General features: G+C 52.7%; 1 protein-coding gene across 1 annotated transcript; it reads right to left on the bottom strand.

Annotated features, from left to right (window-relative positions):
* Positions 1–13,790: 13,790 nt before the first annotated feature.
* On the bottom strand, positions 13,791–20,061 carry SUPT4H1 (SPT4 homolog, DSIF elongation factor subunit). Its single transcript, XM_004608633.2, has 5 exons — positions 19,911–20,061; positions 19,341–19,447; positions 17,504–17,559; positions 16,944–16,997; positions 13,791–16,542 (listed from the first exon to the last, which is right to left on the bottom strand). The coding sequence occupies exons 1-5, from the start codon at positions 19,977–19,979 to the stop codon at positions 16,475–16,477; spliced, it is 354 nt and encodes a 117-aa protein (XP_004608690.1). The 5' UTR covers positions 19,980–20,061; the 3' UTR covers positions 13,791–16,474.
* Positions 20,062–20,815: the final 754 nt, after the last annotated feature.

Below are 20,815 nucleotides of genomic sequence, written 5' to 3'. Positions count from 1 at the left end.
CCGATCCCCTCCTCCGAACATGGAACCAAGTCCATCTGCCCACAAGACCCGTTCTGCCAAGGTCGGGGGCCCTCGTGTGGCGTTTCTGGGGAACAGCAGCAGCGGGAACTGCATAACCTCAAGTCCCCCTTACTGTGGGTGCCACCCAGGACGGAACCGATGAAACTGGTGCGAGCATGCAGGGGAAGAGGTGAAACCTCACTTCCCGAACTCAGTGTGCAGGTCATTCTGTGCGCCTCTGTCCGGTGTGTGCTGCTGATTTTGTCAGGGCCGCTTGAGCATACATATGAGTAGTTGCATTTACAGAATAAATAATACTTTATCTCTGGATAGGGACATAGCAGTATATTGTCATTTCTGTTCTTACACACATGTGAATATGTTATGTGTGTATGTGTGCTATTATATAATCATGAGACGTCTTGGTGCTCGTGTGTTTATATATGTCTACATGTATGTATGTGAGACAAGGATTGTATGAAGGTAGATCACTGTATCACTGTCATCCCATTGCTCATTGATTTGCTCGAGCGGGTCTCCAGTGTGAGAGTTGTTGTTACTGTTTTTGGTATATCAAATACGCCACGGGTAGCATGCCAGGCTCTGCCATGTGGGCGAGATACTCTCCATAGCTTGCCAGGCTCTCCGAGAGGGACGGAGGAATTGAACCTGGGTTGGCCACGTGCCAGGCAAACACCCTACCCTCAGTGATAGATGTGAGGGTAGATATAACCACATATGTCGTAATATATGCATATATGCATGTCATTTAAACCACATAAAATGGCAATTTAAAGTTATGTAAATATGTATAACAAACAATGACATGTTTTTATATCTGTAGACACCAAGATTGGAGAGCTAGTATGGAGCACTTGCCTTGGACACGGCTGACAGATTTGTTCCCCTCACGTGGTCCCCCAAGCCCTTCCAGAGTTGACCCCTGAGCACATACGCAGGAGTAAGCTCTGAGTACTGCAGGGGGGTTAGCCCCCAAACAAAAAAAACAAACAAAAACTCTATCACCACCTGTGTCACTATGTACCATTGCACACATACCATCACATGGGAAGATCACAATATGGAAAAGTGTTGGTGCCAATGTCTTTATTGTGTGCACATCTGTGTGTACTTGAATGGAGGCATGAAGGGCACATGTGTGTTTGTATCATGAGGTGTGTGTATACTATGTAATAGGTCCTGTGTCTATCACTGTTCATGTATGATGGCGGCACGCATGGGCCCTGGGGTTACTTTCTATACTGGCCTCTGCCCTCTCCTATATAGGAGATGCTTTGTGTGGGGGCCACAGTATGTTGGCGCTACCCAAGCATCTGCTAGACTTCTCTTGAGCTAAAACTGAAAGTGGGCAGCCTTCAGTTTGGTGGCGGGCAGAGGAGAGCCCGAGCTAGTGGGGCGGGTGGAAGGGCCCCTGGCAGCCATGAGCCTCAGTCTCCTGCACCTTCTCCTGCTTCGCAGGGAGAACTTCACCCCAGCCCAGACTCCTTCTGCTACGAGAGGCCTGGTCAGGCCTAACTCCCAGGACCAAACCCACTTCCCTGAGCAGCATGTGATTCTCCCTCCCCCCCAGGGTGCCCCCAGCCCCCATGTGTTTGTCAGCCTCCCACCCCGGCAACAAAGTCTCAGACAGAAAAGAAGCACGTCCATTCTTTATTAGTGTTGGGGCCACTGACACAACTCCCCACTCCCCTCCATCTGCCCTTCTTTCCCGCCCCTTTGGGTCGGCCTCTGTCCCCCACATGGGGGCCTCTCCGCAGCTGCAGTGGGTCCGGATGGCGAGCCCTCCCCAGCCTGGGCACGGCAGAGGAGTTGATGTCGCACTTCCTCGGACGACGGGCATGGGGAGCAGTGGCAGTGTGGGTGCAGGGGAGGCCTTTCAGGGGCCCAGGCAGGGTGGAGGGGGGGAAAGGGTGCCGAGGGGCTGCTCACCTGTCACACGTGACCCCCTGCGGGGAGGAGGCTGGCGGCGGTGGAGCCATGGCCGCGGCGTGGTCTCCGAAGCCCACAGTACACTCATCCATAAAGTAGGAAACACTACACCCTCCAGTGCTGTTAGTAGTGCTTTCTACTTTATGGGTGACTGCACTGTCTGTCTGTCCGTCTGCAGGTTCTCTTCAGGCCCGCTCCTCCTAACACCTGCTCAGAAACCCCACTTCCCCCCTCCCTGCGGCTGCCTAAGGACCCTCCACCCCGCTCCGTGGCCCCCCGAGGGCCCGCCCTGGGCCTTGTGGGCAGTGACTCAGCATGGCGCCAGACCTTTCCTCCTCTACCTCCCTCCCCCCACTTCCTCTTTGGCTCCCTCTTCCCTCCCTCCCCCCCCCCCGTCTCACCCCACCCCCCTCCCGCCTTTCAGGGGCTCCCAGGTGGGGACCACACTTCCCCCCAGATGCCTCACCCCAGAACCCATTTCTCTGACCCTCCCAGCCATGCCTCCCACCCTCCAGAACCGGCCAGAGCCCCCTCTCCATCCCCGGCCCTGATGCCCGTGCAGGACGAGACAGTCCCCGGCTCTGTGGGCGGGCGGGCGGGCGGGTGCCCAAAGCCAGCGCCAAAAAGATGGCGGCCAGGGCCAGTGAGATAGCACCGGGGGGTAGGCGCCTGCCTTGCACACAGCGGACCTGGGGTTGATGCCTGGCACCCCCTATTTCGTTTCCAAGCCCTGCCAGGACTGACCCCCTGAGCTCAGGGCCAGGAGTCAGCCCTGAGCAGAGCTGGGTGTGTCCCCCAAACCAGAAGAAAAGAAAAGATGGCGGCCCTGTCGCATGGCGGGAGGGGGACACTCAGGCACCTCGCGCTGAAACGAGTCCCCCTTTGCAGTTTCTGCCCACCCTCTGCCGTTCCCATCCCACATTCTAGCCCTCGTCCTTTAAGGCCTTGGGCCCTCAGACTCTCTCTTCATCTGAGGGCCAGGAGGCATCTGGCCTTGCTGATCTAGAGAGAAGTCAAGCCCCAGGACTGTGGGGTGCTCGCCCCCGAGGAAGGCTGGCTGGTCTGAGGGTTAGCGACCAGCTCTTTACCTAGAGGTTAGCTAGGAAGCTCTTTACCTAGAGGTTAGCTGCTCTTTACCTAGAGGTTAGCTAGGAAGCTCTGATACCCAAGCTCCCGAGGCCCCCTCCCCATAGCATCCCAGCCACGATTTGCCCCTCAAACCCCTCGCCCCCATGAGGCGCCCCAGAGGTAGGGAGCCAGGGGGTTCGGGTCCTTACCTGAGGCTGCAGGCTGAGGGGAGCAAGCCCTGTGCTCCTGGCTTCCAAGTGGGGTTCCCTTCAGGGCGGGCAGGGCTTATAACCCCGAGGCCACGTGGGTCAGCTCTCAGGGCGCCCAACGGTCTTGGAGCCCGCCCCTCCACCACAGTGGAGATTAGCACGCCCCTCCCTTCCCTGGGGAGGACCCACGGACAGGAAACCAGAGACAAGGCTGGGAGGTGGCGGGTGGGCGATGGGACCATCTCACACACCCTGGCAGGTGGCTTCCGGGACCCCGACCTGCCCTTCCCCCATGGTGCTGGCTCCAGAGTCTGGGGGTGTTTAAAGGGAGATAAGGGCTGCCTGACAGGGCCCCCAGAACCCAGAGTCTTGCATTCCAACAGAAGAAAAGGACTTTCTTTAGTCTTCCCCCAACTCCCTGTGCTGTGACCCCCCCAGGCTCAAACACTCTCTCACTTTCGGACAGCACTGTCAGACCACACTCTAGCGCCTCTATTTGCTGCCCAGAGAGACCACGGAGGTTCAGCTGCTCACGGGGGTCCCTGCCGACATTACAATACTCTTCACACAGTCAGCGGCACTCAGCACCCAACAAAGTCACCCCTCCCCCAACTCCAGCTCGAACGAACTAGGCCTGAATCCAGTTTTGGGGAGACACTCAAGCCAGGGGTACCTATGAGCACTGAACTAGGCCTCTGCGTGTCCCTCAGGCTTGGGGGGCCAGGGCGGCAGGGCAGAGCGGTGGCAAGGGCCAGGGTCTCAGGCTGGTACTGAGGGTCTGTAGGAACGGAGGGAAAAGCAGTCCCAAGGAAGCTACCGGATGTGGGCAGGGGGCCCACCCACCTGCATGCCACCCCCGCTTTCCCCATGGGGAAGGCAGGAAGCTGCCCATCCCAGGGGCCCTGAGGTGGGGAGGGGCACAGGGTGTGGGTCTGGGCCACAGTTTCCCCATGTTCTCTGAGCCTTGTGGGGGGCTTGGTTCTGGAATGGAGGAATGGTGGGTGGGTGCTGCAGGGGTAGGAGAGAGTGAGAATTCCTTGTGATCCTCCCCAGAAGGCCATGGGTTTCCCCACTGAGGGCCAGGCCTACACAGACTTTGGGGGAACTTTCAGATTCAGGATCCAGGAGAGTACTGGAGAGGCACGGCAGAGGGAAGGGAAACTACTCGGTGCTTCCCGCCTGACAGGGAGGTGCTCCGAGACCTGGAAAACGGTTCTATCCCTGATTGGACAGAGGTCGGAAACAGGCCCTCCTTTCTCCAGAGGGCCTGAAGAGAGAGCAGTGAGGAGGATGGCCTGACCAGCCGCAGGCGAGGGGCCCCGTGCGCCTTTAACAGACCCCTCTGCTTCAGAGCCTGGGTGGAGGGGAAGTGGCTGTCCTGGGCGATAAGAGGATAAGAATATCAAAGTTGTGCAGTGACCTGGGCTCCCGGACCCCCACCCTGCAGGGCTCCTCCTCTGGATAACCCCCACCCCACTCCTCATTCTCTGCTCAGGGTGTCCTCCTGGCCTTTGCCTCAGAGCCAGAGGATGGGGTGGGGGGCAACTCTCTAGCTCTCTGGGCAAGTGACACCCGAGGTTTGCAGAGCCAGTGTCGCCTGCCCCGTTGTCTCACCCAGCCCCTTTCCCAGCCTGAGCTGGCCGCAGATAAGCCAGGGTCTGCTCCTGAACCAAAGGCTGCACGCCCATCACCAGGGCTCCGCGCCAAGGTCAAAGCCCACCACTGACTTAAGTTTCGTTTCCAGGAAGGAGTCTCATGCAGCCTCTGCATGCACAGCGCGTCTGAGGTCAGGAGGTTGCTGGAAGGGCTGGGGCTTTCGCAGATGTTTGGCCTCCCTGAGAAATGGAAGTGAGCAGGGACAGGTAGGGTTCCAGGCCCTGAAGCTCTAGCTAACCCAGTAAGGACACCCTGCTCTGCTGCATCTCATATGGGAGGAACAAACCATGACCTGGGTCAAAATCATGATTGAGGAAGGGGCAGGGATTGATAAGGATGGAGGCAGTCAGAACCACCCAGGTGAGTAGACCCATGCTGAACCAGAAACTCTGCCCCAGGCAGGCACAGCCCACAGGCTGGCTCCAGGATGGAGGCACTGAGTGATTGTGGACACACACACACACACACACACACACACACACACACACACACACACACACACACACACACACTGATACTGTGGTGACACCCCACCCATGCCTTCATGCCCAGCTTGAGGGAGGTAGCCCCACACTCTTTCACCCCTGCCTCCTTCAGGGAAAATTTCTCTTGGGTATCTGGAGCCAGAGCTAAGGAGGGGGGAACAGAGGGATTTGGGGTCCACTTCAGAGCGCAGACGTCTCTATGAGAGAGACCAGACTCCCAGCCCTTGATGATAGCCATGGCAAGAAAGTTCTTGATTCCTCTTGCGAGGGAGAGAATTAACGCTGATTTTTTTCAACTCAGCCGTTTGGCAGTGTGGCCCCTTGGTGGTGGGTCCAAGCTCACTCAAGCTTCCTGGAGTGACCCTAGATCCCTTGGACTGTGCTATAAAATGTCCTCCAAGCTTCTCTCCAGTTCTGACACACTTATTCTTGCTCAGTGTAGCAGAGGGAAGGAGGGGTAGGGAGAAAGGTAAGAGGGAGTGTGTGTGTGGGGGGGGGGTCTCAGAAATAATACAGGGGGTGGGGAATAATGTGCTACAATAGTGGGCAGGGTGCTTGCCTTGCACACAACTAATCCAGGTTCGATCCTCAGCACCCCATATGATTCCTTGAGCACTGCCAGGAGTGATCCCTGAGCACAGAGCCAGGAGTAAGCCCAGCATGCTCAGCATCACCAGGTGTGGCCCCCAAACAAACAAACAAATAAATAAAAGAAGAAGAAGAAGAAGAAAGGAAAAAGGAAAAGAAAGAAAGCGGAGGGTAGCTCTTTGCCAGGTTCAGGCCACAAGCCACTGGGGTCTGGGCTCCTAATCCCTCAGTCCCTCCCAGCCCTGCTGATCCAGAGGAGCAGACGACTCTGTGCCAAGTGAGGCTGCGGGCTTGAGAAAGACGCAGGGTCCATCCCAATCTGATATGCAAGACACAAATATGTAGGGCAAGGGTTGTGTGCATGAGGGTGAAGGAGCAATTCTTATCAAGTTGGTTTGGAGCTCCAGGTCTGCCGGGACACTTGAACCTGACTTGAGTGAGCTCCCAATGTGAGGGGGTGAAGTATACGACACATATTCTTCCTCTTGTAATGTTCCATCTGACAGTATAGCAATAAGAACAAGTTAGGCCCGGGTGAGATGGAGGAGCCCACGGGTCCAACTGATGGGTGCCGAGGTGGCTACCTCATAGGCACAGGGTCTCACAAAAGGCTTCCTGGAGGAAGTGAGTCGAGTGGAAGAACGTTTGGAAGGAGAGCCTAGAAACCGATGTGAAGACCCAGATGAAAGCTAAGCCTTCCCTTGCAGCTGCAGGGCCTGGGCCCTCACTGGCAGCAGGCAGAGATGGCAGCCCAGATAACCTGCCCTGTGAGAGACAACAAGAGAGAAGCCGCAGGACCTAACCACTCACAAACAGGAAGTCAGAAGAGAGCAGACCCGCCCTCCCAGGAGCTAACTAGCATTTGGACAAGTCTGGTTTCAAAGGAGGGAAACTCAGCCCCCAGCATTGCAAAATGGGGCTCAGATTATTGGAATCAATATTCCACAGTGTGGGGACTTAGGCACTGAGTGAAGGAAGTGCCTCAAGAACCAAAAACAGGGGCCGATGAGATAGTAGAGTGGGTAGGGCGTTTGCCTTGCATGCGGCTGATCTGGGCTTGATCCCCAGCACCCCATAGGGTCCCCTGAGCCCACTAGAAGTGATCCCTGAGTGTAGAGCCAGGAGTAATCCTTGAGCACCACTGGGTGTGACCTCAAAGCCAAAATAAAATTAAAAAAACCTAAAATAGCCTGTGGTCCATGCAGAGGTCAGCTCAGTACCTTGGAAGCTCCCCTGGCTAATCTCAGAACTTGGGGCGCAGCAGGAGTACTGAGAAATCTCCATAAAGGAGAGAAGGTGCATACTTCTGCCAGCCTGTCCACACTGCTCAGGCAGCACCCAGGACCTACTTCATGCCCTCCTGCCTAGCTCCGGCCAAAGTAATGAAGGGCACCCTGCCAGCCTGCTTGGCTTTTTGCTGGGGCTCAGGCTTGGTTCTCTGGACCACAGCATCCAGGTCCTTTTAGGCAGCAAGCCCAGGCAGCAAACTGGTCTGAGAGAGAGGGCTGGCTGGGCTGGGCAGGAACGGCAGGAGGACGGCTGCCCTGAGCTTGGGAACGGAGTTTTTCACAAGGCTTCTTAGAGACATAACAAGGAAATGGAGTGGGGGTAAGGAAGGAGGGAGGGAGGGAGAGAGAGAGAGAGAGAGAGAGAGAGAGAGAGAGAGAGAGAGAGAGAGAGAGAGAGAGAGATGAACTCCTGGCTCCCTTCACACACAGGGGACAGGGCTGACTGCACCTGCTCCAGTTTTAACTGCTACAAGTGAGCCGTGTGTGTGTGTGTGTGTGTGTGTGACAGAGAGAGAGAAAGAGAAAGAGAGAGGAGAGAGAGAGAGAGAGAGAGAGAGAGAGAGAGAGAGAGAGAGAGAAAGTCGTGACCTCTCTGAATCCACTGTGTTCTCTTACACACCTGACTGGATACTTCCAGCTTCACCTTAAGGAGGCAGGAGACTAGAAGCACAGGCCCAACTCTGTGACTATTGAATGTGTAACTTTGGGTCTCAGTCCCCGTCTTTTTGCTCATCATCCAGGAAAGCATGGAGGTTAGCCAAAGGCCCTGTTTGAGCTCTAGAAAATCCCTAAGAGCACGAGGGCCCCCAAGACCCAGGAGGAAGGAGCAGCTCACTCGCAGCATCACACAGAAGCAGGTGGGTGGGAAGGGACAGAAGTGGAACCTCCCGCCTCATGCGGCTGGGTGCAGGCGCTAAGGATGGGGGGCCTGCTGTGTCTGTTCCTCCTGCAGGTCCCTCTCAGGGACAGCTGGGAAAGCAGGGGAGTGGTGAGAGTTGGAGCTGGGAGGAGGTCTGCTCAGTCCACAGCCCCCCTGAGCTGGGCAGAGGAGCGACCCAGGCACCCGAGAGCCTTGCGAAACACCCCTTGTTCTGGATCTAGACTGGGGCGTCACGCTGACCCGAGAGGTTCTCCTTCCAGAGACGAGGAGCAGGAAAGCCAACCAGGTCACTCATCTTCCTAAAAAGTCACCAATAGTTTGCACCCCATTTCTGTCCCCTGCAGAGTCCACTAAGTACTCCCAAAGCATGGGGCCAGGCTGACCACGAGGGGCTCCTTCCTCCATGCCAAGAATGCAGCCCGGTCTCCTCAGGAACCTGGTTTGGTGGGAAGGGCCCGGGCAGAGCTCCCTCACCCCAGAATGTCGAGGGGTGTGTGTGTGTGTGTGTGTGTGTGTGTGTGTGTGTGGTGGGGGGGGTGTCTAAACAGGTAGTTAGGAGGGAGGTGGAATTTTTCCAACAATGAGTGGTCACTGGACCCCTGTTCTCAGACTATGAAGCAGGCAGGGAGAAGGTTGCCCAGGAAGGCTGGGGGCCCCCAGCAGCTTGCAGCCCTGGAGCCGTTAAAAAGTGACTCAACCAGAAAGTGCATTTGAAGTGACGCTTGCCAGGGCCCCAGAAGCAAACCTCAAAAAGACGAAGTGAGAGAGACAGTCCTGGGGGGGCGGGAGTGGGGGGGAGAAGGGAGGTGCTGGGCGGGGAGTGGCGCCGGCTGGCCTGGCTTGGCCAAATAAGGGCAAATGCTCTCAGGCTGGCCAATGGGCGCAGGCAGCACGTCATGGGTTGTGGTGGGTGGGGGGCCCAGAGGAGGTGAGAGGCCTGGGGCAAAACTGAGGTGGGGGTGAGGAGGAGACAGGCCCTGCCACGAAGGACTGAGGGTGAGAGAGCACAGAGGGTGCTTTTGGTGCTGAGCTCAGTAGACCAGAAGCAGGACAGGACTCAGGGGGCAAAAGACCCCTGCCCAGGTGATGAATCCTGGATCCCCAGTGGCCAGGGCAGACTTTGGAGGTTGGGCGGAAGGATGCTGGGCGGAAACCCCAGTGTCGTCAGCCCAGACCACTGGCCTAGAGCAAGCCACTCAGCTGGAACTCAGTGTTCTCATCTGTGAAAAGGGACCGGTGCCTCACAGCAGGATCAAAGCAGTAACGGGTGTTTTACCGCTTTAGGGCCCAGTAATTGCCCTCTGATGGAGCACATGGTTGTAACACAGGCAGCTGCTCCCCCTCCTCCGGCCTCCTGCTGCTGTGAGCCCCCAGGAGACCACTCTGGCCTCCTCCAGAATCTAGCAGGAAGGGGGTCGTGGGTGAAGGCTGAGGGACCAGCCGGTGTCAGCTTGGTCCCCAAAACAGACCTTCTCTCTGGCTCACTCATGGGGGACGGGGCCTGCGCATACCCTCCTCTTAGAGCCCACTTCCCATCTCCCTGGGGTGCAGGGCTGAGGAAGTGAGTCCCCTCTGCTGCCCAGAGAAAGTGCCAGTGCGGCAGCTGCCTGCCCCGGTGGCAGCGCCTGTGGGCCTCTCCCGGCTGGTTCACTCTCTTGCTTCAGGCCTCCCCCGTCCTGCTGTGACCACAGCCCAGGCCAGCCGTTCCTTTCTCTCTTAGGGGCCTCTCTCCAGAGCTGGATTTGCATTTCTCCCCTCAGTCCTTCTCCATTCCAGTCCCTAGATGACAGTTAAACCCCTTCTCCAGGGGAGTAGCTCCAGAGCACTAACTTCCTTCCAGGTATTTTATGGGTTTATTTAAGGGTTGCCCAGCTGGCAGTGGTGGAGAAGGAATCCATTTTGGACAGAAGCTGGGGTACCACCACCCCAGCGTCTGAAGCTCTTTCCTCAAGTTCTTTGTTGCACAAAGAACTGAACAAGCAGGAACCTGCAGATACTTGAAATAGGACTTGAAATATGCCACTTCCCTGACTTCTTAAAGACACCCCTCCCCCGAGCTGTGGAACGGCCCCCACCAAGGGGGACTGGGGCTCAAGTTCTCAGATCCTGCTGGGAGGTGGGCAGTGAGGAGGTGGGGGCTGGGAACAGGAATGCTGAGGGGAGAAGTATCCGTTACATTGGTGCGAAATGCTGTCATCTTGCTAACCAGCAGAGAGCCATTTTCATTACGCTTACAGCAGATTTTCTGGGATCTTAAAACCTCCTAGTATTTGAGGCAAAACCAAGCTGGAGAACCCTCTTTTGAAGGCATGTTAGCTAAGACCATCTCTGGGCCACTGTCTTATTACCTACAAAGTAAGGGGCTGGCCTGGGCCATGATTTTGCCAGTCCTTGAGTTCAATGTATGATCTGGCTTCTCTCTGCTCACAGCCTGTCATTCCTGACTCACTCTCCCACAGGAGAAGACCTCAGAGCCCCCAGGCCAGGAGGAGGAGGTAGCCATGGACTTTTCTTCTTCTGTCCAAACCTTACTGCCTCACCTGACAGCCATTTTTTCTACTAAGTGTGATGGTCTGCTCTCCTATATATTAATTTTTTAAAATTTATTTTTATATATTTATGTATTAGTTTCTTGGGCCATACCAGGTGATGCTCAGGGATCACTCCTGGCAGTGCTCAGAGGACATATAGGATATCAGGGATTGAACCTGGGTCGGCTGCGAGCAAGGCAAACACGCTACCTGCTGCCCCTCTCCAGCCCCTGCTCTATTTAAACAAGACAGTGTAGGGACACACACACATGAACAGAACTGATAGCTGATAAGCCACTGTGAACCCAGAAGGTAGAAAAAAAATCAGTCCCAGAACCACATAACATGACACAAAAACAGTTTTCTAATAGTGGCTTTTAGCCAAGTAAAGGTTAATCCTATCCAAATCTTATATTCAAATAGTGAGGAAATATGTATTTTTAAAAGCATATATGGCCAAAAATAAGAACATGGCCAGAGAGAGCACAGGATTAAGGTGCTTGGTTGCTTATATGGTTCCCTGAGCACCTTCAGGAGTGATCCCTGAGCAAAGACAGCAGGAAGCCCTGAATACTGCTGGGTGTGACCCAAACAAACATCACCCATCCACACACCTAAAATGAAAGTACAAGGATTACAATATAAAATAAAAAGCCATGGTGGGAGATACCCAAAGGCCGGCAGCACATGCTTTACATGTCAGAGACCTAGGTTCAACTCCCTTAATATCTCCTGAGCACCAGTAGGAATGATGACTGCCCAACAGAACCTAGCCACCAGAAATAACTTCCTATACTGCCAGGTGTGACCCCAAAACCACCCTCGTCCCCCCTTTAAAAAGTCACACTGGGGCTGGAGCAACAGTACAGCGGGTAGAGCATTTACCTTGCATGTGGCTGACCCGGGTTCGATCCCCGGCACCACCAGGAGTAATTCCTGAGTGCAGAGCCAGGAGTAACCCCTGAGCATTGCCGGGTGTGACCCAAAAAGCAAATAAAAATATAAATAAATAAATAAATAAATAAATAAATAAGTCACAGTGCTTGAAGAAAACTTTCAGTTTGGAAAAATCTATGTATGACAGATTAGAACATCTAATTGTTCAATAATACTACAGGGATGACATTCTTGCCACACATACTTAGAATTTGTCTAGAAGACAATTTGGGACAATGATAATTTTTTTTCTTTTTGGGTCACACCTGGTGATGCTCAGGGGTTACTCCTGGCTCTGCACTCAGGAATTTCTCCTGGCGGTGCCCAGGGGACCATGTGGAATGCTGGGATTTGAACCCCGGTCTGCTGTGTGTAAGGCAAACGCCCTACCCGCTGTGCTATCGCTCCAGCCCCCAATGATAATTTCTTTTTTTTTTTCTGCTTTTTGGGTCACACCCGGCGATGCACAGGGTTACTCCTGGCTCTGCACTCAGGAATTACTCCTGGCAGTGCTCAGGGGATCATATGGGATGCTGAGGATCGAACCCGGGTTGGCCTCGTGCAAGGCAAATGCCCTACCCGCTGTGCTATCGCTCCAGCTCCCTAATGATAATTTCTTATGCAGTTAGCAACATATAGCATTCAAATTATTTTTTACCAAAATTAATGTATCTGATTCTCAAAACCATTTAGAGGGAGGGGCTGGGAACTACACATTTTATTGGGAAGCAGGGGCCCACCTGGCTGTGCTCTGAGCTTATTGCTAGTTTTGGACTTAGGGGCCAATCACTCCTCGTGGGCTTGGGGGACCATATGGGGTACTGGGGATCAAACCCAAGTTGTTTTTGATCAACTTGGAAAGCAAGGACTTTTTCCACTGTACTATTTCTCTGACCCCAGAACTGCACCTTTACATGAATTTATTAAGTATATCACACATACACAGAGAGAGTACAATTTAACCACTACTCAGAGTGCACTGACATATATTAACTAACATCTATAACAAGACAGACTACACCTAGCACCCAACAGCCCCTCAAATTCTTTTCCACTCCATCTTTCATTGGTAGTCACTATTGCCCCACCTAAAAGCATAGTTATGTCAACAGAATTTTATTTTTCAATAGAAATCATATTAGTTAACCATTAGCTTATAGCATTTCATAAATTGTAGAAGTATGGTTGCATAACTGTGTGTAAAATCCTCACTACACCTACCACCAAAGTTCAAGTGCCATTCTCATAACCCGTTTATCCTTTCTGTCCTTTTCCCTCACTCTGCTTACCCTTCCTTCCTGGGAAGCACCATATTTTCTGCAGCTTAAGATCACCTGAATTTTAGAGAGGAAATTTTGAGAGAAGTGATATGACTTAGAAAAGTCAGGCAGGTGGGTGGATGCAGTACGGTCAGGACAATGCCTGCTTGGAAACTTATATTTTCATCACAGGAGTCTGTTCCACTAGAGTGGGAATTGCACCTCAAATGGAGGCAGATGGCAAAAACAAAGAGGCAGAGGAAAGAATGGAAGGTATGGGCTTGGGTCATGACCCCCATAAGATGCGTAAGTGCTCTTGGAGTTGACTGGAAGGTGCAGTCAGATGGGAATTGGAGAAATGGACTGCTTTCCCAAACTTTGCCAAGGATCATTAGCTTGCCTCCTTCTTTGGTCAGCCTTAGATTTGGGAATTATGTGTACATAACTGGAGAAGGATAATTTGGATCATCAATGTGTAGGACATGTAACTTTCACTCAACAATAAGCTAATGCTTAATGCTAGTTCTGTGGGAAACTTATGAATGGAACAAATGCTACATTCAGGCATAACTACTGCAAACAGTTCGTCGACCAAAATGGTGGTAGGTACATTAGTGGAGCTAAAGCTGCACTACTGGCTCATGGACAAGTCACTTAAATGTCCTCCCTGAAGAAGGATGCTAACTATGACACAGGAATAGTGTGAGGGTCAAATAAGATAATGCTAAAAGGGGCTGGCGAAATAGTACAGAAGGTAGGTGCTTGCCTTGCATACAATTGATCAGGGTTCAATCCTTGGTAGCCCATATGGGGACCTGAGTCCTGCCAGGAGTGATCCCGAAGTACAGAGCCAGGAGAACGCTGAGTATTGCCAGGTGTGGCCCCCGCAAAAAGCAAAACAAAGATAACTCAATGAAAACCGTTTAGTCAAGTGTAAAAGGCAGTTTAAACAAAAGGCTTTATTGGTACTAAACATGAACCAAACTTATAAAGGATGATATTGATGTTCATAAGCATTATGTGACACTTAGATACACAGAGATCAGGTTCTCAAGGAAGGGATCAAGACCGAGCCAGATTACAGACAGGCTGAAAACGACCAGGTCCAAGGAATAAATCCTGTTACAGAGAAGCCCCCAGGCTCTCTGGCCCTCACCAGCACATTCCCAGTAGTTGCAGAAACTTTCCCTTCAAGATCAGAATGTTCCAACTCTCCCAACAACTATGAGTCCTGGCCTTGTTGAAGGCTGTGTTGAGCTCTGCGGGCTGTGGGAACCTAGTTTCCGGACCTTCAAAGCGGTGGGGAGTGGAGAAAAAGGAAAAAGCAGGCCAGGAGGCAGTCTGCTCACTGCTATCAGTCCTGAACTAGGCAAGACCCTTGCCTTTCTGCAGAGGAGCCAAACCACTGGGCAGGAGACCAAAGGGAGACAAGCCACTGGGCAGGAGACCTCTGCAAAGGGCTCAGACCTTTGGCAGACACACTGGGCAGAACGTAGCCCTCGTGGCCTAGAATTTAGGGTGACCATACCAGTGCCCGCCCCTCCTCTTCCACACAGCACTGCTCACTCTCAGGGGCTCTGAAGAACCAACAACGACTCCTGTTTCTGTTTCTTCAGGCTCCAGGACTCCAGCACCGTCACTTACTACTGCCTGGCCGAGCGGCACCATAAACGGGTTTCAAGATGAGAAGAGGAACGCAAGCAAATTCAAGAAGCAGGTGGCAGGCAGAGTCTGAGACACAATGTCTGTGAAATCCAGTCCCTGCAACTTGCCACCCCTCCCCCACAACCACTAGTGCCTGTCTTTCATTTCCTGCGAGGCTGACAGTTAGGGCCCCAGCTCCGCGTGGGGCTGAGGCAGCCCGAGTGTGGTTATTTGCACACAGCTCCCGTCTCCCCTCCCCACAACTGTTTCCATTCTCACCAAGCAGCCACGTCCGGGTCAGACACGAAGGACAGCAGCTGGGGATTTCCAAGGGACTTTTTGAGAAAGCCAGTGAAAGTTGGGCGTTAGCGGCACAGCCTAGGCACTCTTACAAGCCCCGCGAATTCCCTCTGTCAGCTATTGGCCTGTGGGTCTGCTTCCAAGGCTTTCGGACTGAATTGAGCAGAAACTACTTCCCCTGGAGTGCTTTCGGTCTGCTGGGCGGGGGAAATCCTTAGAAATCTATTCATAGGCCAGAGATGGAGCTTGGTGTACAGAACTTGCCTTGCATGTGTGAGGCCTGGGGTTCGAAGTTCTTGTCACCACAGAAGAAAAACTGTGGTGGGTGGCAAGGAACGCAGAGCTCCACACATACGATGTGTTCTATGACACAAGAGTCATGTCCCATAAAAAACTCAGCTTGGATTTGGGGCTAACTGTAAGGCCACTCCTTCAGAGGCTGAAGACATCACACATCAGAAAAAGTCCTCTTTGGGGGACCTGGGTAGCCGGGGCCAATTTGAGCACTCTTCCCATGAGCCTTTTAGAGAACAAGGCAGGCCAGAAGAGTCAGCATCTGTCCCTCCTTCCCACACATCCCTGGCCACAGGTAACAAAAGAAACTGACTCACTAGCAACACCAGGTGGCTAAAAGACAAAACGAGGCTGGGCACCTCTAGTGAGTCAGACCACCCTGCGCTCACAAGTCTGCGTCTCCCCCTGGATCTGACCGACTGTGCTCATAGCACGTATACTGAAGAGCGGTTCAGAAAGGGGAAGCGAGTGGATTTTACCTTTCATAAAATGTTTTATGATAGTGTGTTTCATTTCAAAATCAGGATCCTGAGGCTGAAACAGGCAGGCTGTACCCATTCGTTTCATGGATGGCAAGGACACAGAACACTAACATGGGGATAGTAACCAGGACTTTTGGTGGAAATTTTAGCAAATGAGAATAACCGATAAATTAAAAATTCTCCAACAAATAACTTTAATTTGGTTATCACTCAAGATCCCCTTTGAGGGTGAAGGAGCCCCACGTAAATAGTAAAGACAAGTACAGGGAACATTACTAAGTCTCGCGACATCCTTAAAGGACAACTGCTATGCCAGTGTGAGGCAAAGAGGTACAGGCCTAGACACTAACTCTAGCAGGCCACGGAGCTGCTGAGACTTAGGCCGGGAGACCTTCCCAAAGCCTCACACAAGTACGCTACACAGGCCTCCACTACAGGGCGAAGAGCTGGATGGTGCACAGCAGAAAAACCTCCGCTGCTGTGGGGAGATGCTCACAGGACCAGTGCTTCATGTGTCCAAGGAAAAGAGGAGGGAGGCAACACATCTGTTTTAAGAACTTTCCAGAGGTTCATGTTTATTGACATTTGACCCATGATACTGCCCCAAAGGCAGCTCTGGGAATGGGTAGGAAAACCAGCATCCTACGCAGGAACTCAATTCAAGCTCCCACCCGACTCATATCCCACCCACCCCAACGGCAGTTTGGAGGTGGTAAAATGGCCCAGGGCCACACCAGCCTGGAGGGCGTATCATGCCACTCTCTGGACAGTTGCTCTCCAGACAGTCAGCAGAGCTTCAGAACTGGAGAGTGTGGAGAATCTGCAGCTCTGCCCATTTAGTTCCACAACAGAAAATAAGGAGCAAGAAAGGTGGGGCAAGAAGGATGGTGACCACGACTCCAGCTAGGTCTTTATAGCCGTGTCTCTGGATTTGTAGGCGACTCCTCGACTCTTCAGCTCCCGCACGATTCCTGCAGCAGGAAAAGAAATAGCTCTGTAAGGGAAGCCTCTGATGGATAATCAAGGGCCCTCAGCCTCCACTTTCAGGGGGCAAAGGACCTAATCAAACGGCAGTTTCTATACTGCTCTGCAGATTTCATTAGTTTATACCAGAGGATTAAGGCAAGTAATCAAAAATTGTTTCATGACATGAAATTATAATCATTCAAAGTGTTTCAGAAAAAAAAAAGAAAAAACAAAATCAAAGTGTTTCAGAGTCAGAGTGCAGGGAACACATTATAGTGCTCCATTACTAGCTGGGTAACTTTCAGTAATTTATTTAACTTCTCTGTGCCTCATTTCCTCAGGCGGATTAGACTTAATTCATGTGAAGTGCTTCCACAGAGTTTACTATTAAAAATATTATTATTACCTTGTGGCAGGCGACCAGTGACAGATACTGCATACACACCTGGCTTAAAGTTACCTGAGAAAAGAAGTGAAGAGACTACAGTGAGAAAGAGTTGAGACTAAAGGTCAGGGGCTCAGAGATAGTACATGGAGTAAGATGCTTGTGACCCCAGTTTAATCCCTGGCACAGCATATGGTCCTGTGCAGTGCCAGCAGTGATCCCTGAGCACCACTGGGAGTGGCCCTGGGAAATAAACAAAAACAAAACAAAAAACCCAAAACATCAAATGGAGACTTTTGTTAAAAATGAAAGAGATTAAAAAAAAGGAAGGAAGAAAGAAAGAAAGAAAGAAAGAAAGAAAGAAAGAAAGAAAGAAAGAAAGAAAGAAAAATAAAGAGAAAAAAAAAAGAGAAGCTATAATTCCATGAGAGCACTTCTTTGGGTGACAAGTATTAATGACACAGGACAAGAGGTTTTTCCTTATCCTTCCTACAGCCTTCTTCTCACCCTCACACCGCCTTAAGATTCCCCCCCATCAGACCCAAGGGACAACATGTCTCATGAGAAGGAGAGACACTTACTGACTCGCTGCCACTTGGAGACCCAGCTGTCCTCTGGACTCATCATTGCAATGATTCTAAGATGAGAAAAGAAACAGTCAGTCTAGGGCTCTCCTACCTGTAGGGCAGTTGGCACTGGGCATGGTCAGTGATACTGTACACCTGAATCACTATCACTACTGCACAGAAGTAATGAAGGAAAACTGAAGTTACCAGTGCACATGCCTGTGCAGAAAGTAAAGATTCCATGAGAACATAATTTTTTTTGTTTTGTTTTGGGGCAGTGCTCAGATATCACCTGGTAGTGCTCAGGGGACCATATGGGATGACGGGGATTGAACCCAGATCAGACACATGCAAAGCAAGAGCTCTAGCTGCTTTCTCACCAATCTGAGAACATAATTTTTAACCATTTATTCTTTCCTAAGGGAAAAATTTTTAAAAAGGAATGGTGTCAGCCCACCTTAAAGGAACTTTAACCCAAGAGTAATCTTAATCTTGAGCCCAAGACGAAGATGTAGTCACTTAAATTCCTCTCAATTCTCCATTGAATCATCTTGCTAGGAGAACACTTTTGTTTTGGGGCTACATATGGTGGTACTGAGGATTTACTCCAGACTTTGTACTCAGGGATCACGCCTGGCAAGGCTTGGGGACCATAAGTAGTGCCAGGGATTGAACCCCAGTCAGCTGTGTGCAAGCATGTGCTCTACCTGCTGTACTACTGCTATGGCCCAGAATACTTTTCTTAAAGGACCTCTTAGAGATACCACAAGTTTTTTCAGCAATAAACTAACACTTACTACACCTAAGTGTCCCTTCATTTTCAAAAAGGATCTTCATGATTTCAAAAACACTAAGTTTCTACCACCTGGGGCATGTGGCTTACTGGGTTCAATCTGTGGCATGCCATATGGTCCTCCAAGCCCACCACAAGTGATTCCCTAGAGCAGAGCCAGAAGTAAGCCCTGACCAATACTGAGTATGTGCCCCCCCCAATACACACACACACACACACACACACACACACACACACGCACACACACACACACGCACACACACACAACAAAGTAAATAAGTATCTACCACTCTCCAGGCCTCTCAGCAGATTGGGGTATTCAGAATAAACATGCCCCAAAAACTGAGTGCTGAAAGTATAGTTAAGGGATTACTTTTAGTACCTGTATTGCAAACCATAATGTCCAAAGGAAAGGAGGGAGAGGGAGAGAAAAAGGGAAAAGTAAATGGATAGGGAGAGGGAGAAGGAAAGGAAGAGAGAAAAGTGCCTACCATAGAGGTAGGCTGGGAGAGGGGGTAGCAGGAGGAAACTAGAGACACTGGTGGTGGGAAACGTACATAGGTGAAGGAACAGGTGTTGGAAGATTATATGACCATGGGGTAGTCACAACAGCCTCCTTGCATGGATAACACCAGGGGCTCCCTAAGCTGCCACAAAACCACTTCCAGGTTTCTCTAGCAGCCAAAAAAGGTGAACTTAAGCAACACATAACCCAATATAGGCAAGGCATTTCACGAGCTTTGGGCATATACTAATCAAAAAAAACAACAACAAACCTCCACTAGGTACTTTACCTTCTTTTCTCCTGTGCTAAGCCTTTGAAATCAGTGCCTGTACTTACAACTAAGCATATCTCAATTTGGTTCAGCCGTATGGCAAGTGTTCAGAAGCCATCCTATGACCAGTGACTACAGTACTGGACAACAGACCAAATGTGAGTCTCAAACTGACTCTGAGACGAACCGGGCCCACGGTCCTATCTTTAAAGCCTGCTCCTTTACTTCCTTGGCCGGGTAGGGGGAAATGTCAACCAAAATTCCCGAATCTAGAGAGGCTTACCCGTCAAAGGAAGAGCTGGTGCAGTCATACACCATCTCTCTGTTACCCTTCATCTGCAGGTATGCATCACAATTGTCACAGCCATCATATTCAAACTGGTCAATAGTCTGGAGAGTGAGGGAGGGGGTAGGTAGTGTAGAGGAACATTAGTGCCAAAGAAAGTGGTTTTCTCCACGGTTCCACCTCACCAAGAGAAAGGTTCGATTATGCTCCTTCTGTTTCACCCAGACACCGCCCCCGCCCCCCGCTCCCGCGACCCCACTGTCAGTAAGTTCTGCCTTCATTCCGCCTCTCTCTCGTTCCCAGCAGCATTTGCCAGACTCCTCTCCCTCGTCTCCTCGGTGGGGGACCGCCCTCTCCCACGAATCCCTCAACGGCATCCCCCCTGCCTCCCGGGGCCCTCCGGCTCCAGGCTCTGCGAAGCGGCAGACGCCAAGCCCGGCCCGCGTGCCTGGAGACGCGAACCGCGGTGGACGCGTCAGCTTCTCCCCCGGGTCCCGCCCCGCCCCTCGCCGCCTCCCAGCCACGTTCCACCACCCTCGTTTCCTCCACCGGGGCCCTGACGGATACCTTGACTAGCGAACACAGCAGACAAGCACGCAGATGCCGCAGATCCTTTGGCACCGTCTCCAGGGCCATCGCCCCCCTCGCCCCGGCACACAGGACTACACACCGCCGGAAGTAAACAGTGAAGTACCCACAATCCCAACACTTCCGGCGCCGCGTCTTCCGCTTCCGGCGCGGGCGCCCGCGCGCCCCGCCCCTCCCCCCCGTTCCCGGAGATGGTTTCTCCCGCCTGGAGGCGGGGCTCCCGGCGGCGCGTCACCTGGGCGCGCGGGAGGGGCGGCTGTGGCCGTTGGCCTGGGGGCGGGGCCGGGGCGGGCCCGGGGCGGGGCTGGGGGCGGGGCCGGGGCGGGCGGCGCGCGCCGTTTGATGTTAGCCGGCGGCTCGCGGCGGCCGCTTCTCCTCGGGGCTGCCCGGAGCGCAGCGCGCGGTCTCCTTGCTTGTTTCTGTGGGGCCGGAGAATCCACTCTCGCCCTCGGGACTGTCCCGGCGGAAACGCGAGGGAGATCCCGGCCCCTCCGCGCCGCTTTCGGCTGCCCCCGCGCCGTCCCGCGGAGTGCCGGCCTCGGGGCGGGGCCTCGAGCCGTGGGACGCTTTCTGGACGGCTTCTCTTTGCAGGGCTCGTGTGTGCTTTGCGTGGCTTCTCGCATTTAGACGCACGGCCTTTATTTCACAACAGCTGGAGGGGATTAAATTTTTTTTTCCCCCCCATTTCACCCTATAGCAAACTCAATAGCTTGCTCTCTGGTTTCAAGCTGGCATCAGACACCGTCCACCCTTACCAAACCACTCCCTGAGAAGCAAAAGAGGCGGAGTGTGCTTTGTGAGGGGAGATGGAGAGTGGCCACCGGTCGCCGTGCAGCAGCCACTGCCGGGGCGCAGCCATTTGTACTGCCTGCGTGGGAGCTCTG

The sequence above is a fragment of the Sorex araneus genome, chromosome 3, assembly GCF_027595985.1.
Source record: "Sorex araneus isolate mSorAra2 chromosome 3, mSorAra2.pri, whole genome shotgun sequence".
Lineage (NCBI taxonomy): Eukaryota > Metazoa > Chordata > Mammalia > Eulipotyphla > Soricidae > Sorex > Sorex araneus.
Note: the sequence above shows the minus strand (reverse complement) of the source record. Positions and strands in the feature narration are given on the sequence as shown.